The 22874-nt window shown below is 37.7% G+C and overlaps 2 protein-coding genes across 2 annotated transcripts in view; one reads left to right on the forward strand and one right to left on the reverse strand.

The window, feature by feature from the left end:
* Positions 1-172: 172 nt before the first annotated feature.
* Positions 173-7060, reverse strand: LOC115242635 (nucleoporin NUP188 homolog). The gene is given in 7 exon segments (XM_029819067.1): positions 173-2599; positions 2602-4882; positions 4969-5497; positions 5616-5740; positions 5822-6289; positions 6405-6621; positions 6843-7060. Coding segments are annotated over 7 exon segments (5754 nt in total). The 5' UTR covers positions 6872-7060; the 3' UTR covers positions 173-494.
* Positions 7061-9574: 2514 nt separating this feature from the next.
* Positions 9575-22874, forward strand: part of LOC115242617 (insulin-like growth factor-binding protein 7) — a 37075-nt gene continuing 23775 nt past the window's right edge. Inside the window, exons 1-3 of the mRNA XM_029819036.1 lie at positions 9575-10027; positions 11523-11950; positions 18112-18254. Coding sequence (XP_029674896.1) covers positions 11805-11950; positions 18112-18254 — 289 coding nt within the window. The 5' untranslated portion in view covers positions 9575-10027; positions 11523-11804. The remainder of the gene's footprint in view (positions 10028-11522; positions 11951-18111; positions 18255-22874) is intronic.

A 22874-nucleotide genomic window follows, 5' to 3' on the forward strand; every position in this document is an offset into this window, starting at 1 on the left:
CATTATGTTTAATCATTTATAAATAGTGGTGATATAAAAGCACAGGCTAAATTAGAAAAAAAAAATAGTTGAATACCATGTTTTTTATGTTCCTATTAACTTCTCTTCCTCTTCCGTTCCCTTTAAGTGTTATACTATTTTCATAAGACTATAATTCTTACATTGTGCTGTGCACAGTAGAAAAATAATATATTTATTATATATATGATTGATTAGTATTTGCAAACATGCACACAAATGTTCAATTATATATAATATCACACACAATTTGCACACTTTGTACAATTTTGTACCAAATTATAAAAAATAATACATGATACGAAATGCAGTCACAATTTAAATATTAGAGCTCTATGTATATGTCCACTTTCAGTATTAAATGTCTGCCATTTGTGACCACTTTATATATTGGAATGTTAAAAGAGATCTAAACTCTATTCCAAAGTGATAAACTGTATATTAAGATCTAATTGTAAAATATGGTTTCACAAACTTTATCGAAATTGTGCCGAATCCAATGACTCGACAACTGTCTTGAGCAGTTTTCCCATCAATGGCAAGAATTGTACGCTGCTGACATTCGTTTTGAAAACACCAGTTGTAAGAATACTGTCATCGAGTCTTTTCTCTGGTGTCTCGGCTTGAATTATTTCCATGGAAGAGTCTTCGTGATCGGGTGAGCACACTGGCGCTTTGTCAATGGTACTGTTCTTCTGGAGTCTTGCCGGTAAATTCATTTGTGTCAGATCACTGGTATCCTGAATTGTCCTGGAGCTCCGTGTATCCACGTCTATCAAGGAGCCCTTCACCTGCCAGATATCTGGTGTGCCGCGGTGTTCGAGAAAATCGAAGAAGACCCCCAGCTCCGTAGCGGTCTCCCGCGCTATAAGTTGACGATCTCGCAACGCAAGTCTAGGACTCTTCACGCCTTCCAGCGCCTGAGACAGTATCAGGATAAGATTGATTTCCAATGCCAGTCGTGTATTGTTCTCGTCCATGGACTCGAACCACGGATCGCAGAACCGATGATTTCTTGCTATGATTGGACTACCGTTGCCGCCAGTGCCGCTGCCGCTGCTTTTCGCGACATGTCTACCGGTCGCCAAAGCGGTCGCTCTCGAAAGAATAGTGTTTTCACATATCAACGGATCGTACGGACGACGTACGAGTCTTGGACTGCTAAGCAATGGCACGGTAACGTCCAGGCCACTGACGGGATATCCCAGAAATTCTCTGGAACCGATGTTAGATGTCGACGTTCTGGAAATTGAGCCCGAAGCGGCGTGAATGATTCTTCGTAGATCCTTGCTCGTATGCATACGCCGGAGATTGTCCGGTGCGGCGCGTTCCCATTCCTTCTTCGCGGAATCCGTTTTATCTTCGCGTCCGGTTGTGTGTGGGATTAAAGACGCGGGCAATGAAGCGACGGATTGCGAGCGGGAATGAAGAGCCTGGGTGAACAGCTGCGTCGAACTGATGATTGTGCCGTAGGTGAGCCGCGGACCGGAACTCATGCTCATCTGCGGTGGGCCGAAATTCATTTCGGCCATCGGTGTATACCAATAATTCTGAGTGTATATTGTGTCCACGAGAGTGTTCAATTTTGGAGAAAACTGAACGAAGGTTAGCGCACAGGTCGTGTTTATGACAATCAGTTTGTTCACGAGTAGCTTCAACTCGCCGCTAGGCAATCGATTGTCGCAAGACTCGAGCTCCTCGGCGCTTTCTACGCTGATGCCATCAATGATGAACTTGAGTATCCGTGGTCTTAACAACAAGTTCACCGTACTGTCGTATACCAGATACATGCATTTGATCAGAGTCTCGCGAACGCTTGGCTGGATCGCGTTCCAAACATATGTTTGCGTAGCTGCAGCATGTATAAGAGCGATCAGCGATTGTATTAGATCGGCGGCCAACAAATCGGCGGTGTGTCTCAGTAAAGTGGAGACAACCATTAACTGATGTTCATGAGAGTTTAAGAAAAGGATTACATGATTGATGTACACCATGTGCGTCTCGCTAGTCACCAGACCTATCAGAAACTCCAAGCCCAGGGTGTACAGCGGCCACCAATCCTGGCAACGCCATCGACCGTTCACCGAATCGTCGTACAACGAGTCGAGCATACTGTTAGCGATGTCTTCTGGCGGGATCAGACTGAGCCAGAGCTTCGCAATATCGTTGTCGCTAATAGGGTGCGGACAGTACGGCGAACGCGATATGACACCCAGCAGACTCAAAGCTGCTATACTGAATTTAAAATACGGATACTTCTGCAGTGTGTAACCGACACATGCCATCAATTCAGGTACCATTTGACGTAGTTGTACGCAACTGGCTCGTAGACGATGCTTGAAATTTGCATTACGTTCGACGTATGATCGTAACAATTGCGTCACCATGCAGACAGCTAATGTTGCCGGTAAACTTTCCCGTATACCACGGAGGGTCTCCGCGCTGTAACAGTCAGCCTTTTTCTGCGTATCTTTATTCTCGGTCTTGATGAGATCGATAGAGATTTGTTGCTTTCGACGTTCTAATTGAAAGGCAGCTTCCTTCAATTCTTCCAATTCACAAATAGCGATCGTGCAGGAATTAAGGTACTTTTCACCAGTTGCACGCATCCAAGTAGTAAGGAAATCATCGTTTGGCGTAGAGCCTTCCCGAAGCCACGGTAAGTCTGTGCTATCTCTTGCGTGAGCTGTGACAGTCTGGTTTTGAAGATCCTCGAATCGCCAACGCACATTTGTTTCCAAGAAGTGATGCATCTTAAGGACAAAGAGGCCAGTAACATAGTAATTTTACCGCTGCTGGTATCATTGGATTCTTTCACTCGCTCCAATAAAGAATCCAGGGCCAGTTGAGTCAGAAGATGCGCCTGCGTTACGTTAATTGGATAATGTTTAGCCGTTCGATCGTCAGTGAGCATGACAATAAAGTGATACCAAGATTCTAAATTAATTTCGTATAATGGATCGACGGTTTTGTCCTGTTTTATATGCTCTTCGTTAGTACTCTCATCTTCGCCGTTTGCCACAACATCGAGGACATATATGGCTAATTTCTTCCAATGATCCTTGGTTTTATCCAAAAGTTCTTTTAGATTTTTTGAGAAATTATCTTCGAGTAATGGGCTTTTATATAATTCTAACGTAATTACGTCCAACAATTGGGAATAACCTTTCACACCCGGTACTAGAGGTTTGAAAAGCGGCGCGAACAGATGGCTCCAGAATTTCTCTCGCTTTCGAAAGAAATTTACGAGAATCTCGTTTCTGTAATACCACATGGCACGTAATACCGCCATCGTGCTGTCATACAACTTGTCGCACACAATGTCACTTTCTTTGTACATTCGTTCTAAATACGAGTCCAAGAATTGACTGCAGCCCTCCGTAAGAAACTCATCGGCTGAACGCGGGAAAATTCTCTTGCGTTCCGCTTGATGCATGATGTTGAAGAAGGCTTCCGTCAAGCCGGGCTGTTTTTCCAGACATACGGCGACCAATTCCAGGATAGCGACTTTTACTTCAATCGCACATGTCGGTAGCGTCAATCGAAATGCGAAGGTTTCTCGTATAGAAGTACCATCCATTCCCATACAAACGAGCAAAGACATAGAAAATTCTTCCGCAAACTTCTTCAGTAATCTAACCGCCATTTTTTGCAATGAAGGACTAAACCAAACGTACAAATAATTAACAATGGTCGGCACTATGAGAAGTCCATTAGGTACCCTCGGAGAGGAATACAAAGCAATCTCGAGAGGTGATCTATCACTCAGTTCGAGACCCAAAGACTTTCTAAACATTAAGAGTCGATTGACTATCGACAAGGCTAATTCTACGGTTTTAATAGTCTTGAATCCTTTTCCACTAATCCAATCAGTCTCCGTAATCATTTTATTGTGCAATGTACGTTCGCCCATTCGGAGTAACTTCAACAGCGCGTGACGCGGTTCCAAGTAGAGCAGACTATATACTACAACAAGTTGTAATTCGTTGCGGATATCATTCTTGGATAGAGTAGATTCTAGAGCCCGATGAATACAGTACATGCTTTTCAGCCATAAGTCAATTCTTTCTGCATTGGATTTAAAATACCATGAGTCCAATTTGGGTAAAACAGCTTGTAACAAAAACACCATACCCGGTATCTCAATAGTATACATAGCCTCTTTACTGTGCTTGGAGATTAAATAATTGTATAAGGTGTCTAAAAATGCGCGTAGAATAGGATAAGTGTGTTCGATAGTTTCTATTCCTGAAAGCCACGACGCGATAAGACCACCGTCGAAGGAAATTGCTTCAGCGAAGTCTATCGGTTTCTGATACCAATTATTGAATTTCGGGTAAACACCCGATCGCATACGTGAGAGGATATCCTCGGGATATCTTAAAACCAATTTCGATGAGATACCGATGCACACGGCGACGATTTTGTATAAGTTTGTTGGTAGAACCGGATATGAGAATCGGTTAACGATCTCGAAACTCAGCTCCGTGGGATTGACCATGCTTAACGGTATCTCAATGTCTTTAGCCAATAACGCTTCCAATAGCTTGAGACCGTGACAAACGTTTTCCGGTAAATCTGTCTTCACCACGCTGATATTTGCAATTCCGCCGTCGGCTTGAGAAAATAACTGTTCTATTTTATGATGCAAAGCATTCCAGTAACTCGCCTTTGTACGAAATAAAACCACTTCTTTCTCTGTAGATAACACGGCAATGTTCTCACGCGCACAATTGCTGGGTATAGTAAATAAGTTCTTCTGAATTATACATTCCGTTTTGTATGGCTGTAACGATTTACTATGATCTCTTTGACGGGGAATCTCTATAGTCACTGTCTGTAGATTATCCAATTCCAATGCAATCTGAAAATAAAGAATAATGATTGTAGCATGTAATATTAAATATTTAATATATAACGAATTGGATACATGATAGTATCACATATTACCTTTTTGGCACTTGTAATGGTCGTGGATGCAAGACCAATAGCTATACTGGTTAAAGGCTCAAACTTGTAAGGATATAATTCTACAGCAACTTTATAAATCGACCATAAGCCATCACATTGTTCGTTCCAAAATCTAGTCGCACATTCTGGGAACTTAATTGTAGCAGCCATGGCGTCAAAAATACCATTGAAAGCGCTTAACCGATCTTCGTCGACAAAAGCGCACACCAAAGTGAGAAGATTATAAACGCTGCTTCGCACAATTTCAGCATAATAGGTCTCTTCTTGAAAGATTTCGCAGTTCATTAAATCTCGCAAATAATGGAACACATCAAGTTGTATAGCTTTAATACCAAACGGTCTGAAGCGATTTAATGTGTCTATATTATCCGGATCAATTGCATAATTTGCTAACATCCAAGATAGAAGCAATGGACCATCTTGTGGTGAATTCTCACGAACGCATTTGTGTTCAAAGATTTCTTGCATACTGCTTCTGATGCCATTTATCCAATCTTCCATAGCAGTGCTGAAACAACACAGATATAGCAACAAAATAAAAAAACACATACAAATAAGATTATTAAAATTATATATATATTTTCTTTAATTATAAAAAGTTTTTTATTAACTTAATGTTAACTTACTGCTTTCTCACATCCAATGCTACGAGTAATAATCCTATTTGACTATATTGTATTTCTTCAATTTTTTTTATGAAAGCTTCCTTGTCTTCGTGACTTTTTGTACTTGCTAATCGTCTAGGTTCACCCTAAAAAATTTTATTAATATGTATTTGAACCAAATTTTTAGTGCTCTTAATGTATAAAATTTTTAAACGTATGCATCTTACCCCAATGCTTCCATAGAACTTAACAAAATCGTAATCAGCAATATGTACATCATGCACAATCACAGTCAATATGTGAAGCAGCTCTCGCATTTCGATCAAAGTACTATTATATAATCTATGCAAGTAATCTTCAGTACAGAATTGCGACCGTGTAGGCGGGTTTACAAATTTCAATACTTTTATCTGCTTTTGTATAGATTCAAGTAGATTGCCCATCAAGATCTCATCAAAAAATTTCGCAAATTCCTTGTGATAAGGATGTCTTTCATTATCTTTATATTCAATCATAAGTTTAAGACATTTTATTAAGGTCACTCTCTCAGAGTAATAAAAATTCCAAATATCATCGATTAAACTTTTTATAGATGTAAGATCAGTAAGCTGTGTTGCAAAAGTCTCTGCACAATTTCTGTATTCGTAGGACACAAAATTGCACACGAGATCCCAGGTAATTGTGGCATCTAAGTTCTAATTAATAAATTAAAAATATTAACATTAGTATATTCAAAATGTATTAGAAAAAAAATTAAATGTAATTCTTATAAATTTATATATTTGCAACTTTAGAGTAATATATACTTACAATAAGTGGAGCAAGTTTACTAATCAAATCATACATCTGTTGAAGAGGAGGCGGATCTCTTTTAGAGATGGTTTGCAATGATGCATCTGTATATGGCTTAAAAAACTGAAGACCTTCCTTAAGTAAAACAGTTCCATTTTTTATTTCATCTTCGACAGTCTCTTTCGCACAACAGCATGTTGTGCCAGATATTATGGACCATAAATCTTTGCTGCAACTTTTTATTAATTGTTATAACAGAGTAATTGCTTCATAAATTAATGAGACTATTTTATAGATTGTTACAAAAAAGACAATATTAAAACAAAGTAATATTAAAATAATTGTGATAGCTAATACTTCTGTTCTCTCCAAATTTAAAATATATTTCTTTTTGAATAATGATCAAATAATCGTGAAAAGTTATAAAAAATATAAAAACTGTTATTATATACTTACGGCAAGTTGCCCATTGGAGACACTTCCATGTCGAAAATATTCTATTACTATATCGAAAATATATAGTTTATAATATAAACGAATAAACTACATGTGTATTTTCAAGCAAATAGTTTCTATTTCACGATTCTAATGAGATTTGTTATAAATACACATAAATGTTATTGCTCTCGATAACCCTACTTTCGGTATTGGCGGGTAATGTTAGATAAATTCGTATGAAACTGGTAACCACACATATACGTTAGAGACACATTTATTCATTTGCAGAAACCAGTAAACCACGTGACGTGCAGTTATCTACATTATCGATAGAAAAATTACGCAACGAATAATGCAACATATTATATGAAGATGTCGCCACTAAAAGCTGAAAAACTGTTTAAACTGTATTTTTGAATTCAGTCGTTTCTCGCGCCACGTAACGGTAGGAGCTCCCGATAAATAGCATCCGTAGATTGATTTATTTTACGAGGTAAGTTTAGCCATAATTGCCTAATATTTTTATTTTTGCAACAATTCCAATATATCTTTAACGATAACGATGAGCTGGCATAATTGTCGTGTATATTCGTAAACGATTATCGTTTCTAACCGCTGTCTTTTCTCGAAGTAACAAAGTAAAGGATAAAGTGAAGTCTGCAAGAGAGAATGGCGTCGGAAACTCTCTTACTTTTTGTATTTTTACTAATTTGTATTATATGCTTTCAGTCGTTTCTTCACCGCGGGTATTTGCTCTCATCTTCAACGATGCTCTTCGATGACGAGCACATCATGTCTGAGAATGAGATGGAGATTTATAGCACGGGGGATTTTAACGAGATAGAAAGCAAAAGAGCACCTTAGCCATATGAACGGCCAGTAGGACTTTAGAACGGTCACAGGTAATACTCAAAGCATAATAAAAACACAAATAAATATAAAAAATAAGGGAGAAAAAATAATATTGATTTCTTAAAATATCAGCGGATCATTCATTAAAAGAATATATAAGGAGAAAGTTTTTTAGAGAGTATTATCTTAAAATATATTATTAAAATGACAAAATTATTGATATTATTTTCATGCGCTATTTAAAAAATTGCTTCTTTCATTATTCGCTATTAAAATTAGAAGCTATAAAGCGTTTCATTTTTGTCGCATTATATTTTAGTGACAAATATTTTTGGCCATTCCAAAATAAATTTTTTCTCTCTGTTAAAATTTAATAAATCCGCGATATTAAATATAAAAAATTAATGCAATTTGCGTGCAACATCAATTAAAAATCGATAGATCAGAGTACTCTTAATATCGTTACTCATAGTTACAATTTTCACAATTTTCAGAACATTTTTTTTTTTTGTTAGACGTCCTTAAATCATAGCTTACAACTTATATATTACAAGTATAATTCTGTCAAAAATATCTGAAGAGAGAAAATTACACGCAATCAATAATAATTTAAATAATAATACAATATTAATTTTATGTTTTTATGAGTAGAAATTATAATCTAATACATTTTTTTTTTCATTTTATACATTGCGCCTGGTACATTTTGAAAGAGGAAGATCTCGATGACCAATGACTGCCATTCTGTAAGCATTAGGGGCGAGTTATGGCGCGTAACACGCGCACGAGAAAAATCGCTCGCGAGAGCGCAAGGTGAAGAGGGCGAACGCCACCGCCACGGGTTTCGCCGCGGGCATTTATCACACTTAGGATTCGCGACTCGGCCAGAAGAACGTTGACAGCCGGTCTCATCCGCGAGATATTACCGGGTATTAGACGACGTGTAAAGCGCGACTCTCGCGACAATGCTGTGAGCGAGGATGTACACCGTGTTTTGCGCGCGTGCTCTCGCACAGCGGGCGCTTCTTCGTTGGATAACATCTGCCGTGTAATTCTCACGCAGTCGCTGCCAACAATTTATGATATAGAAATCGTATCCGCAACAAATTCTCAGAGTATTCTGTTTTTTTTTTGTTATTCTTAAATCATAGGTTACAGTTTATATATTACAAGTATAATTCCGTCAAAAATATTTGAAGAATCACACGCAATCAATAATAATTTAAATAATAATACGATATTAATTTTTTGTTTTTATGAGTAAAAATTATAATCTAATATATCTTTTTGTATTATATCTTTATATAATTCGTATATAATTAAAGTAATATTGATTTACAATATATAATAAAAATTATAATATTATAATATCATCATATAATATTATCATAATATTATAATAGATATTATTATCTAATACATTTTTTTGGTATTTATATATAATTTGTAATGTATAATTACACTTATAAAAAAAACAAAAGATTATTACTGTATTTATTTAAATCATTGTAGCATGTGTAATTCTTTAGATGTTTTCAACGGAATTATAAGAAAAGATATATTAGAGAAAGATTAAAAAAAAAAAATAGTTGAAATATTAATACAGACCAATTGGTGGCTTTGCGATTGTTAATAGTTGCGACGCTATTGTTATAGCGTTCCGCTAACAACAATACCGACCGTACAATATAACGGACGGATAAATTCGCGAGACACAACCGCATAGCGTTGTGTGTTAATTAACTCTTTACAACACCGCCAATTAAAAATCATAAACTGGGCAGGCACAGTCGCGGAAAGCTTACCTGCGGCGTTAGAGCGCCGACGCAGTCGCGTCGCGTCGCGTCGCGGCGCCGCTTCGGCTTCGGCATCGGAGTCGGAGACGCTGATCGTCGCCGTGGCCGCGGCCAGTGCACGTTCATCTCGAACGCGGAACGCATCGTGTGTATTCTGTCGCAGCTTCGTTACCGAGTGCTTCATCGGGCGACCCTATCGTGTGCACGATGTCGGTACGACGTACGTGACGAGGGGGAGGTCGGTCGCGATTCTATTATGCGAGCCAGCGTTCGTCGAAGGGAGAAGTTTTCGCGGAATGATCGAATCTTCCCGTTCCTCGATGCCTGGCAATTTTTTCGTCCGTTTTCCTTTCCCTTGATACTGCTCGAATAATTTGACGCTGACACTTCTCCTTCCTTCCGAATTATTCCCATTGTTTATCTACTAATCCTAAGTTTGTCAGCGCGCGAATATCGGACGCAAGCTTGCGTCGACGAGTGATTTTCGAGTCGCAACTAGCTCGATATATGTTGACCGTACGATATTTCGATCTGTAACGCAGTTCTGTAACACAGGTGATACGCTACCTCTTTAAAAGTGCAATAGCTTATTTGTCACAGATTTAATTACCGCGAACGAACGAATGAATGAACGAATGAATGTCACTCCGATGCGATTCTCAAAGAGAGTTTAAGGGGGAATTCGGGTTTATCTAGCTAAACGCAAATTTTCTTTGGAGATGCGTATCTTCACAAAGTTTCCATTCGCACTTGTTGCTATTAAAATTCAATTTTAGAAATCTTCGACCGGAAGAGAAAATCTCATGGCATCTCTCTCAGATGCGAAACAGAATATCTAGCAAGCAGCTTTCAATATTTCGTATTCTAGTCATATTCGCATAATCCTACGTCGCGATTCTCATTCGCTATCAATATATATGTAAAAAATACGCGTATAATATTACGTATGATAGGCGTGTGCCCTCCTTGCATTTACGCAAGGTGCAAGGTATATTTTCGCGCTTTCATCGGCGCAATACTTACGGCAATATCTACCTGCATCGCGTTTCACACGGCAATGCGGATGTTGGAGGCATATCCCTGCCAGAATTCATGTATCCGTGTAATTTAGGCACACCGCAAGTTTACCCGGTGCTCGATAACTTTTTGATGTGTCCCACTTCATAGCGCTATCTTCTGGGATAAACTATCCACGGTTGATACATACACTTTGCAATGCGCTATTATAGTGTATAATTTTTGGACGAACCGTTCTCCGTCCAAGAGTTGGTCGGGCATCTCTTGTCTAAGCGTCATCCAAGAAGCTTGATACGGTGTTTCCTCTTTACGGATTTTCTAAATAATTTTATTTACCGCAGACATCAAAGTTATGGAGATACATAACATAATGCGTGTGTGTTGTTTGTAATTTATAATATTTTGCTAAATATATGTGTCTCCGTGTGTGTGTGTGTGTGTGCACGCGATATATATACACATTTCTCCTATTAAATATATGTATATCTTATTAAAAACCATTCTCCTTATTATACAGATATATTTTTCCATGTTTACAAGTCTCATTTGGCATATGATTCTGCAAGATCCTTGTTAAAACGTAACAAATAAGAAAGGAAGCTCTGATTTATTTCTGACTTTAAAAATACGAAGCTATTTATTCCCTTCGTTCGCTTTTAAAGCGCGTCTAATTTGATCCGCATTGCTTGCAAACATTTTATTTTCATATACAATACAAAAATTGGGATTAATTTTTATCTTCCGACATAACGCTATTGAGCAATTTACTGCAAAATTGCGAACACATCAAACGTTTTTGTTACATTATTTCTGTCTTTTGTTCGCACAGTTTAATCTCCCTTGAATCCTGAACTTATCATTATTAGCGCCGGATATTTTCGGCGAGATTTACTTCCGCCAGCGCGATTGTTATCCTTTCCATCCGCACGATTATTCCGATCGCATAATGGACGTACGCGGTATTCCAGCGAATTGCAAGCGGTAAAATGTAGATCAACACATTTTTCTTTACGTTCCTCGGGACATTATTCAGCGGCTGTGGGTCGATCACGTGCGTCCCCTCGTGACTGCATCCTCTCTGCCAGTGAACATCTCCTTATCGCGCGCGTGTGACAAATCGAGAATCGAAAGAGTTTGTATCGTCAAACGTCTCGCAAAGTGAACTTTAGCGCGATGAACATCCCCGTCTCATTTGGCTTGTAATTGTGTGGCCGGCGAGATAAAGGATATTATAAGATAGAGAAGAGGATAAAGAGGAAGAAGAGGACAGAGGAAAACCGCCGACAGGGCGGTCGTCGAGAGGGACGAGAGCAAAATGAGGGCTCCGTTGCTCCTCTTGGGCGGCATTGTTGTACTGTCGCTCGCGGTGGCGAGAGCTCTCTCGTGTGTGTGCTCGCCGCTGGAGTGCGACGTTCTCACCGACGAGGACTGCCCTGGAGGCCTCACCTGGGATCCCTGCAGGTACAGACACCTGCGTTTACCTACGGCATCGCCCGGTGGGAGCTCAAAGCAAAAGCTCGATACTGGCGAGCTTCTCGGAATGTGGCCATTTGTGCGCGCTTCCTATTCCCGCGGAAAAATCTTTACCCTAGGCAGAGGATATCACGGCGGAAACATGGGTTTAATATCCTCATCCTGCGATTTTGTACAGGACACCTCGACTATTCGCAATATGCGAGGAAGCTAAGCGCGCGCGGGAGGAAATTTATCGTCGCGAAAAATGGTTTAATAAACTTTGAGAACTTTCTTTTATTTTTTTGTTCCTTTGAAGAGGAAAAACTAAAAATACACGTATATGGAATTTTGTTATGTAACTCACATACGATATTTGCATAATAATTGCCGCTACATCTTCTTCACCGCAAACGATGCCGTATCCCTTGTACCGCGCGAAAGCGTAATTTTCAATTCTTCTCTAAAGCCCGGACTCTTTGTGTTTCCCCCGTTGTAGCGGTTCTGTTCTAGCTACGCGTTGTAATTAGTTCCGAGTATAGCGAGCAATTAAAACACACGGCTACAATAAGGCCCGCTACCTGCGCTTTTTTTTTTTCTCTCCGGGCGGCAAAAAAGTACCGTGCTTTGTTGTTCATCCACCTTTGTACACCGCGTGCGCGAATTACGTTTTCGCGTTAGCGAATCATTTGTGGAAAAATCGCATAGAGAGGGATAAGCGAGGAGGGAAGAACGGGTGAACCCGCGAGATAAACCCGTGCACGCATCGTGAAAGGAACCGAACGCGTTTAAAGAGCGGCGCAGCCTTCAATCCGAAATATTCTGTTATACGATAGCGTTTATCATCGATATGTTCGGTATCTATGCGGTCGACATGCTGCGAGATCTATGCCCTTGGGTCTATTTTCGCCCGTTCACGCAGACAAACGCGCGAGCGATTGTTACGATATTTTCTACACACACGTATAGTTCATATACCGTAAAATTCGAACAGGGGATGAACGCACACCTGAGTTTCAAATACGTACGCGCTGTGTTTTATGGCTCGTACAAACAACCTGGTGCAAAACAGGTCATCCGAGCTTGTAAATGCTGTGCGTTAAGAATAATATATAACGAAGTTAATAAATAACTACGCGCGAGAGAAAGATTTTTAAAAAATTCTGTATTCGAGGAAATAACTTGCGCCAAGATCGTAAAGCTATATAGTTATCGTTGCACGCTGAGTTTCATTACATATCGTAGCAGTTTATCTTGCATTCATTTCATGAATTATCTACTTGCAAAGAAATATAATATCTTGTTAATTATTATTATGGAAGTCGCGTTTATGCAGGCGTAAAATATATACGACGTATCGCATGATAATATTATATATATATATATAATAAAGCGCGTTGTGCAAACCACAGTCTCGCAAAAGAAAACACCGGACACATCCTCTTTAATAAATATAAATATATATTTGCGAGAATAGTACCAAAAAAGAAATAAATTCCGCTTCGAGCGAGGACGTATCGATGAAGTGCAGATCGATAATGACTTCATTTGAGTTTACGATAACAATGGCTTGCAAAATCAGATTGATGCGCGCGTCTATGCGCGATGAGTATATTTATGTAGGATAAAGAGAGAAAAACGTTTGTTATTAATACACAAAATTTGAAACATTTGTTGTGCAAAATGAAATCTGTCAACTAGATTTCTTCCGTTAAAATATACGAGAATGCGTACCGTGTGTATGTGAATATATATACATATAAAATGATATAAAATATATAAAAAAACTTAATCTCTACATCTGGGGATCAAGTTCTTTCAAACACTTAACTTATGTATACTATGAAGTTGTCGCGTGTATCGTAGAAGTGATAATATCTTTATACAAAGATATATGTACCCATGTAGGTCAATCTTGATTATAGATATCTCTGTTAGGTACTCATATGTACTTAGAAGGCAGTTTCGATGACTCAACGACTTCAGCCACACGCGTACACATACACACGTACACACACGTACAGTTCGGCCAGGTATATTACACAATATGCAATTAGAAAGCCTTTCATCTTGCCTATATTCACGAGTTAGGTGGCGGCGTGGAAAAGACAGCTCTTTAAACCGTGGCTGCTCGAAGCGTTAGAAATGTGCGGTGAGATCGAGATTCTTTCTTTTCTCTTTCTCTTTCGATTCTTTACGATCAAGAAAGTTACTCGTAAGATGAACAATTTCAACGTAATTGCTTTTCAAGCGCGAGACAAAGATTGATGCTCGTGCGGGAATCGAATAAGAATCTCGTCGGCGATTGAGAAGCGTGAATTGAGATCAAGCTGTGAATTATGCGTTAGATTAAATCTTTGAATAAGAGACGCGAAACGTTTCGCTGGGAAAGAGATACGGGTAGATATATTTATATTATCGTTAACTGTTTTCTTACGGTCTTTTAGAGCGGACGGTTTACTTGCACAATCGCAAAGGCGGATTCTTTACGAAATTCATACGAGACCTCGAGAAATCTTTATACGCAATCCGAAAGCTTATCTGCCAAACGTTCCGTTTCTCAAACTCTCTCTTCCTCTCTTTGTCTCTCTTCTCTCTCTCTCTCTCTCTCTCTTTTTCTTTCTGTATCTGCGGCGTTATTTCGCTTCGCGTATTTCTACAGTATTTCACTATACACACGATAATACAGTCACCCGCGCCTCGATACGTACGATATGCTGATTCGAAAATGTTGGAATTGAATTTCAAAGGGAAGCGACGCGCCCGTTTGCGGAAATAGAGAAAGAATTCTTTGGAGTAGCTTCGGACAGTTATAGCATCTTTCCCGAGGGCCCTTTGCGAATTCAATAGATGTAGCTAACGTTTATTGCGTGGAATTTCCGGAAGGAAAGTTTTTATACGAGAGAGTCTCAGCGATTCAGGAAGAGGCAACGGCGATCGGCCAGCGAAACCGTATCGACGCGATACCGAAGGATGAGTCGGGTAGTTTCAATGACGGCGCGGTAGTTTAAGGGGAGAAAAGTTATACACGAGTCGAGTTCTCCCGCACGTACGGCAAGAATATTGCTTTATGCAAATTTTTCCAGTATCCCGACGAGACGTGTCGTCACGGTAACAGACAATAAATACCGTGGATCGTGTCGACGACACGCCGGTAAATTGCTATCATCGTTAAGAACGGCGTTGATATTATTTTTTTTTTACGCGTGTCCATTTCACGTCCGTTTGTAAGTTTATATACATACGCGATATCGATACCGCGATATAAAAGAGGGGGAGGACATATCCCGTGCAATTTTGCGGACGCAACTGCGTGACAGAGCTATCTATGCGTAACGCATTTCAATGCGAAATCTCTCCCGTTTCTCGTAAACTCTCAGTGAAACGTTAAACACCGGTTTCAGACTGTTTGGAATCTGAACCTCATCACCCGTTGCCTCCATTGCTTGCTGCGACCGGTTCAATGCATGATCGAGCTAGCAAATCTCATCGAATGTAATCTTATCGTCGACTCACGACGGAAAAGATCGTTTTATTACGACTACAGTGAATTGTAGAAGTGTGTTTTTACTTCTCACTTTTCCAATCTTGAAGAAGGATCCGGTCGCATTCTCGATTTTAAGTAAGTCGAATAATATAGTTGCATGCATGATGCATTTTGTGATATCTTTCTCGAAGAGTTGTCATTGACATTATATTAATGAAGCGATAAAATATTAATAAAATATTTTTTCTTGCATTCGCGAATAACAACCCCTATATTTCTTTTTATTAGATATCAAGATTATGTTATATTTCAAATTTATAATAAATAAAAATATTTACTTTATATATTTTCAATCTTAAAGAAATTAAATTTTCAAGATGTCAAAGGGAAGCTATATTACGTATATTTTCCGATATTTCGAAAACATTGTTTTCGCAATTATTGTGTGGAAACAATGGTGTCTTTTTTTTTTTTTATTAGACATCGTGATCAGATTTAATAGAACTCATGCTTGTTGGAAACCGGCAACACGGTTGCTCGCATTCTTCCATAAAATAATGACGGTATACGAAAGGATACGCTGAGCACGAAACGGAAATCCTATGTTCAGCGACGTATTGGGAATTTATCAGAAAATATTTAGTATGCAACACCATTATTGGCTGCGGGTGTTGCAAATTAGGAATCACCAGTCGAAACAAATCACACTGTTTTTTTGCGGTGCGCAGAGACACATACATTAGCTGTGAGCGCTTCATTTTTCAAGTCTACTTTGATGGCATTAACCAGTATGAGGAATATAAAAAGATTTGCATTGCGTTCTTAAATAAAGTATACAACCATATTTTCTAAATCGATCATACATTCTTTAAAATATTATGTAAAACGAAAATCAATTACGTTTACTTACGTTCGATAACGTACAATTTTATTTTATCACCATGTATTATCTCTTAGCCTTCTGATCTGGTTATATTATTTTCTTCCCCATAAGCTACGTTCTTGTGTCATATAAGAATATACAGAATTGAAAGGTATATTAAGAGAAGTAGATTGTTTCGCGCAAAAGCGACAACGAACATGGAAGGCTCGCTTCTTCTTCCGCGCTACCGAGACAACGTAATAAAATTCCTGCTTGCAGTTGACAATTTTCCGCGAGATTATTTTCCGCGCGATGCACCGCAGGCTGCGCCTTGAAATTCCTCCCATACTTTTTTCCACCGCAACTTCGTAAGACTATGCTCTGCGCTGTTGAGCATGCTGTGCGCCAAAGTGATATGCATTCGCATAATACGTAGAAGCTTCTCAATTTCTTACATCTCGATCCAAGCCGAGCTTCTTCCAGATAAAAATGCAAGAATCGCGAGAATTTACACATCGGATTGTAAATTCTACAACGATGTACAAGTGCGATTACAAAGTATATGTGTTTCGTACAAATTTTCTAATAAATAAAAATGTTTCATATAATTATAATAAATAATTTTTAAAAATATTATGTATTAATTATTCAATTAGTTTAATTATTTAATATATTATAATTAATTATTGAATTACTTAATATATTACATTAACTGAAGGTAGTTAATATTTTTCTTGTTACTGTAGTTTATTCCTAGGAAGATTTTGAAGCGCTTATAAAATATTAAACCGCTAAATCTGAGCTATGCATAAAGCTGATAATTACAGCTGATATTTACATATTATAAAAGTATCTTGTGAATAATTTTCTCAACGTAAAAAATGTATCTTTCTCTCGCAGATATTTATAATATATTTATAAAATCTATTTTATTTTACGTTCACACATATATTCCGGGATTTTCCACTAAATTATTGCAAGACATTTTTATTTGCTGACAAATCTAATAATATGGCATTAGATCATTTTTCGGAGTACACGTCATTGTTCTCCAACAGCTGACCATTGTTTGAAAAGGGACACAGACAAAATTATACCTTCTCGTTTTGCGAGTGTAAGAAAGATATAACACCGTTATAAGAAGCACTTTATATCTTTTAAAGGTATCCTCTCGTCGCCCGCAGGATTTCTTAGAAGAAAACAAATGGCCGCATTCGAATCGAAGCAATCTGGTTGGCTGCGATGCACATGTATCCACCGCCGCTTGTTCGTTTCGTCTACCTTATCGTTTTATAACCTCGGCAACAATTTTCCGCGCAGTTCGTTTTTCGCCAATAAAAAAAAAAAAGAGGAAACAACAGATTGAGAGGCCAGGCATGCGAGAACTGAATATATTCCTCTATATATTTTGCCGGCGAACGACAACAACAACGAGAAAGAAAGAGCTAATAATACCATTCGTTTATTTTGAATAGAGATCAACTTTCCTCGTTTCTGTTGTTAATACGTTTGAAATACAAATTTTTATAGGCATTACAATGGAATTAAAAACCTTTCTAGACAACATTTCAATATATTGTGAACATTGAAGACACGTTAAGAATATCGAATATCGCGAAAATATGTATAATCTTACCACGACGAAGAAATACGTGTGATACGCAGCTAATTATAACTTTCCACTCGAGTGATTTTATTGGCTTTAAGTTACTCTCGCGTAAACTAACTTGATTTGTATATCGAACGTGTTCTGTATGGCTATATTTTTCTTATATATATATATATATAAAAAGATTGACCGTAAGTTTTATGTGTTTACAGGTGTTGCAAAGTATGTGCGCGTGTCGAAGGCGAACCTTGCGGCGGTCTCTTCGGTTTTTCGGGCAGCTGCGCCATCGGTCTGCAATGTGTAATCACGAATCTACTACCCCGCAGTCGAGAAATGGACGAGGGCGTGTGCACGAGTGAGTATTTACGTGAGCATTTTGATTTAAATTGAAATTTTTGTACCGAAAAAGAATTGGATCCTATCATGTAAATTAAATTTAAACATTTATATTGTTCGGACGAACGCGCGTTACGAGTTCTTTCGAACGATACGATTACAATGCCGATAGAAATGCTAATAAAGGCGCTCTGAGTGCGATACCATCCCTTTACTGCACTTTTCTCTTTAGCGAACTATAATAGCAGTCGTGTCAATAATGTGGGGTGAGATTATTCTATTCTTTATTTTAAAATTAAATTACGTTATAAAACTTTCTTTAAAAGACAATATAATAATCCTATATAATTCTTAATCTCATTATATTAAATTTAAAATATTTGTATTTTTGCGAGATTCACAAGAGATATTTATTTTTTTAACGACGATAAAGCTAGTTTTATTATAATTTCCGGAATAACGAGGATTACTCGTATATTTCTTTGTGTTATATTCGCGCAAAGTGTATAGAAATAATGCGACAATTGTTTTGTCATGAGTAAAATGCAACGCTGTCCGCATTTAATAAGCGTAAAATCGACAATAAATCTTTGTGCAAAATGTTTCTGTATAACGTGCACACACATTGATACGATTATATTGAGAACGTTGTTTCACTGTCCCTTTCGGTTTATACTCTGTGGAATTATATGCCATTCGGAGATAATTGGACAGCTTGGCATTAGAGAGAAACTAATCATGAATGACAAATGACATTTATACAGTTGGTATTTCATCATTTTTATCTACGTGAACGATTTAACAGCACGAAAGCACTGATTAACTCATTGATTAACTCATTAGCATACACTGTTTTGCATTTAATAATCGATAGTATCATCGGGGATAATAATAAATATCTAAGAGATGCGCCACGTGCGTATCGAAAATTTATATATAAATTATTCTACATAAAATGGAAAAGTCACAAAAAAGAGAGAATATATATATATATATATATATTGAAATTTGTAATATCGGGTTCATATCTATAATTTTTTTCGAGCGCGATATATAATTTATCTTTTCCAATGTATGGCAAGGTCAAGTAAGATAGAGGCTATTAGTTATCTGGAGTAGCATAATGATAAAATCAATAATTACACTGAAATAATGAGAAAATGCAATATTTATTTAACGGTTTTTTTACTATATTATCTAAGTTGATGTTTGCGTAGTAATATCAATTCAAAGCAAATTCCAAACTTTGAAATTCCGCGATGTTAATATTTCACGATGTGCAAACCACGCTTACAATTTATATGAAACAAGCAGCAGCAGTTGCATGAGTAATACTCTATGCAGTATTACATGCGTTTATGTATATATGTGTGTTAAGGATGTACTAAGACCGATCGGCAAAGGGGCTTTAAATCGGGCGAAGTCGTTTTTATCCGCGTGATTTTTCTCCGCTTGCTCGAATTAAAAAAATGTTACGGCGGTCGCGGAGAAAAAGATTGCACTCTGTCGTAGTTTCGGAAACTCTACTGTTGGGACTCTCCAAATGGAAAAGTTAGTTTAGCCAAAGTCATGTTTGCGTGAATACATTACTTTTCACTTAGGAATTTTTCGCCGCGCCTTGTACGTGCCAAGTATTGAACCTATTTCTGCCCCGAGAATACCAGTTTATTTCATTGTCAGTATTCGCGTACGTGAATTTTTGCAAACTTGTGCACAAATCATTCAAAAAGATTTTTTGTTATTCTAAATATTTAATTATAGTAATTATACAATTATGAAGATATGATATACAGGGTGTCCCCAATTTAAATGTCAAAACTTTAGGAGCGTGTAGGGGACCGATAAACTAAGACAAACAGTCCTTTAGAGATTTGCTCGTTTTTGCTTCGTTTTGAAGAAAATCGCAAAAAATGAAACAAATAGTTTTCACCAAAAACTTAAAACAACACTAAAATTATTAGATTTATCAAAAAGTATTATAAAATAAAAATTGTGGAACATGGAATTAAGAAAATAGAGTGAGTTAAAATCCTCCTGAGGTAAAATTAGATTAGAAACAAAATTTCGCGTTGTCGCGTATTTATCTACAATCCTCTAATTTTACCTCAGGAGGATTTTAACTCACTCTCTTTTCTTAATTCCATGTTCTACAATTTTTATTTTATAATACTTTTTGATAAATCTAATAATTTTAGTGTTGTTTTAAGTTTTTTTGGTGGAAATTATTTGTTTGATTTTTTGCGATTTTCTTCAAAACGAAGCAAAAACGAGCAAATCTCTAAAGGACTTTTTGTCTTAGTTTATCGGTCCCCTACACGCTCCTAAAGTTTTGACATTTAAATTGGGGACACCCTGTATACACTATTCTGTCGCTCGTAAAAATATTTCGATTACGATAAAGCTCGCGAATTAATTACGGCAGTAATCCGTTGCGAAAATTCTTCTTTTGCTTCCTTTACGATTTTCTTTGCTTTCTGTAAATAGTCACAAATTAACTTTCCTTCGTGTTCACATGGCTGAAATAGATAAGCCACGTGGAGTTAATGTGAACTTCGTCACGATAATCAAGTCGGAACACATTAAGGTATATTATACCCTATCGTATCTTTCCCCTTTTCAGTCTTAAAACTAATAGATCGTGCGTTTTGATCGATGCATTGATACTCGTCACTACCGCACAGGAAATAAAAAAAATCAAGGATGAAAAAAACTACATATTTTAACTTTGGAAACTTCATACAATCGTTTATTTGTACGCGTTTAAAGGATGAATGCGATGAAACATCCGGTATACTTTTTAGAGAAGTTCTCTCTACAACATTTTAAACTTTTTACACGGATTACTCGAAAACTCCTAGTTCTCGTTATATATGAAAACTTGGATCGGACAATTTTTTTAACGATCCTTTGATTTGATTTGCGTATTATCGAATAATTAATTATAATTACTTTGAAAGAAGATATTCGTTTTCATTTTCCGATTCATTGATTAATCGATTCGCAGATGCGCATTTTCTTTGGGCGCGATCGTTATTCACAATCTGTTTCACTGTGAATCCGCGTAACTCCTCTCTTTCCTCACCCTTTTCCCGCTGGCTCAATGTCCTTTGGCTCTTTTGAAAAGTTTTTAACGCTTCGAATAGAATCGTATTGGCGGATCTGAAAGTGAACGATCCCGCACCACTCGCGAATCTAATCGAGCGATTTTTGAACTTGTTATAACTCGGATTTTCCAAACTTTAGTCAAACGACGATTTTAGAAACTGGTAGAGGAACTAATTAAGAGCCACTGAAATTTGCAAAATACTTTGCGAAAAATATTCTTCAGTCTCAAAGACTAAACTTTTCAGTCCGATAACTTTGTTCATGCGCTAAGAACGATTTAACTATTGTTCAAATTCAAAGCAATTCAGAAATTCAAATATCGAGTTTCTTACTCCAAAATTTGATCAAGTGATTATGTAAACAAGTTAGGATAAATACACATCGCGCAGTTATATTAATCTCTATATATCAATATACATATAATAATGATATGTATATAATGTATAACAATAATAATATATAATAGATATATAATAATAATCAATAATAAATCAAAATTAATGTCGAATTTTTACAATTATAGTCTATTTCTGAATTGATTGATATCATTTTTAGCCGTCGAAAAATATACGATAGCTGTATACAATAACTGTATACAATTCTATATTGTCGATCACAAATTCTGTGTGTAATCTTTCCATTTGTTTACGATATTTTAAAATAACTGTAATAATCGTCAAAAACGAGACAGAAAGGGAGAGAGAGAAAGATACTCCCAAACGACAATACTATGTGATGCGTTTACAATTTCGAATTTTATTAACAGGCTCGAGAGCATCGGGGGTTTCGTTTCCCGATGGCAACGTGCCAATTCGGTCGCGCGCAACAATCATCACAAATTTTCGCTCGACCAGGACGATCCGTCGGCGATCCTTTAAACTGACGAGCGGCTCGAAATACGAAATCGTCAATATTTGGCCTGCATTAACAACGCGCGAACGGGATATATCCCTTTCGCGTGATGCGCTTTGCGATCTCGCGCCGCGCACGTCCGGCTCGCATTTCGAGCCGAAATACGACGACGTGCCTAGATTTATCGACCAGCATGGGAACAAGTGTGGCTGTTTAATGGGTGGTGGAGGGAGGGGAGGGGGCGAGCTAGGGATTTGACTTGGAAATTTCCATGGCTCATCTCGATTTCCAAAATTTCGAGCCACTGCACTGGCTGTGTCGCGTACATACAAGCGTGTTTTTTTTTTCTCTTTTTTTTTTGCGTTAGACGATAAAGCTTTTGTTCCGCGTTAGAAGGGAAGCGAGATAGAGATAGACGCGGGGGATAATTCGTTTCGCAGCGTTTACGCTTCAATGATGCAGCCGACGCGTGAAAATGGATGCACTTGTTTCGAGAGCGATACAGCTGACATTTATGATCACTTCACGTTCACATATTTTCATTGAATGCTACAATATATCGCTGCGAATTAATTATATTTATTTGATGCCTCCGCCTTTTGATGTGACGTTGTTATTTGGATGGCTGCCGCATAAAAGCTATCTATGCGTCGGTTTTAATAATTTTCAATTTGATAAATTT

The sequence above is a fragment of the Formica exsecta genome, unplaced genomic scaffold, assembly GCF_003651465.1.
Source record: "Formica exsecta isolate Colony F162 unplaced genomic scaffold, ASM365146v1 scaffold614, whole genome shotgun sequence".
Classification (NCBI taxonomy): Eukaryota; Metazoa; Arthropoda; class Insecta; order Hymenoptera; family Formicidae; genus Formica; species Formica exsecta.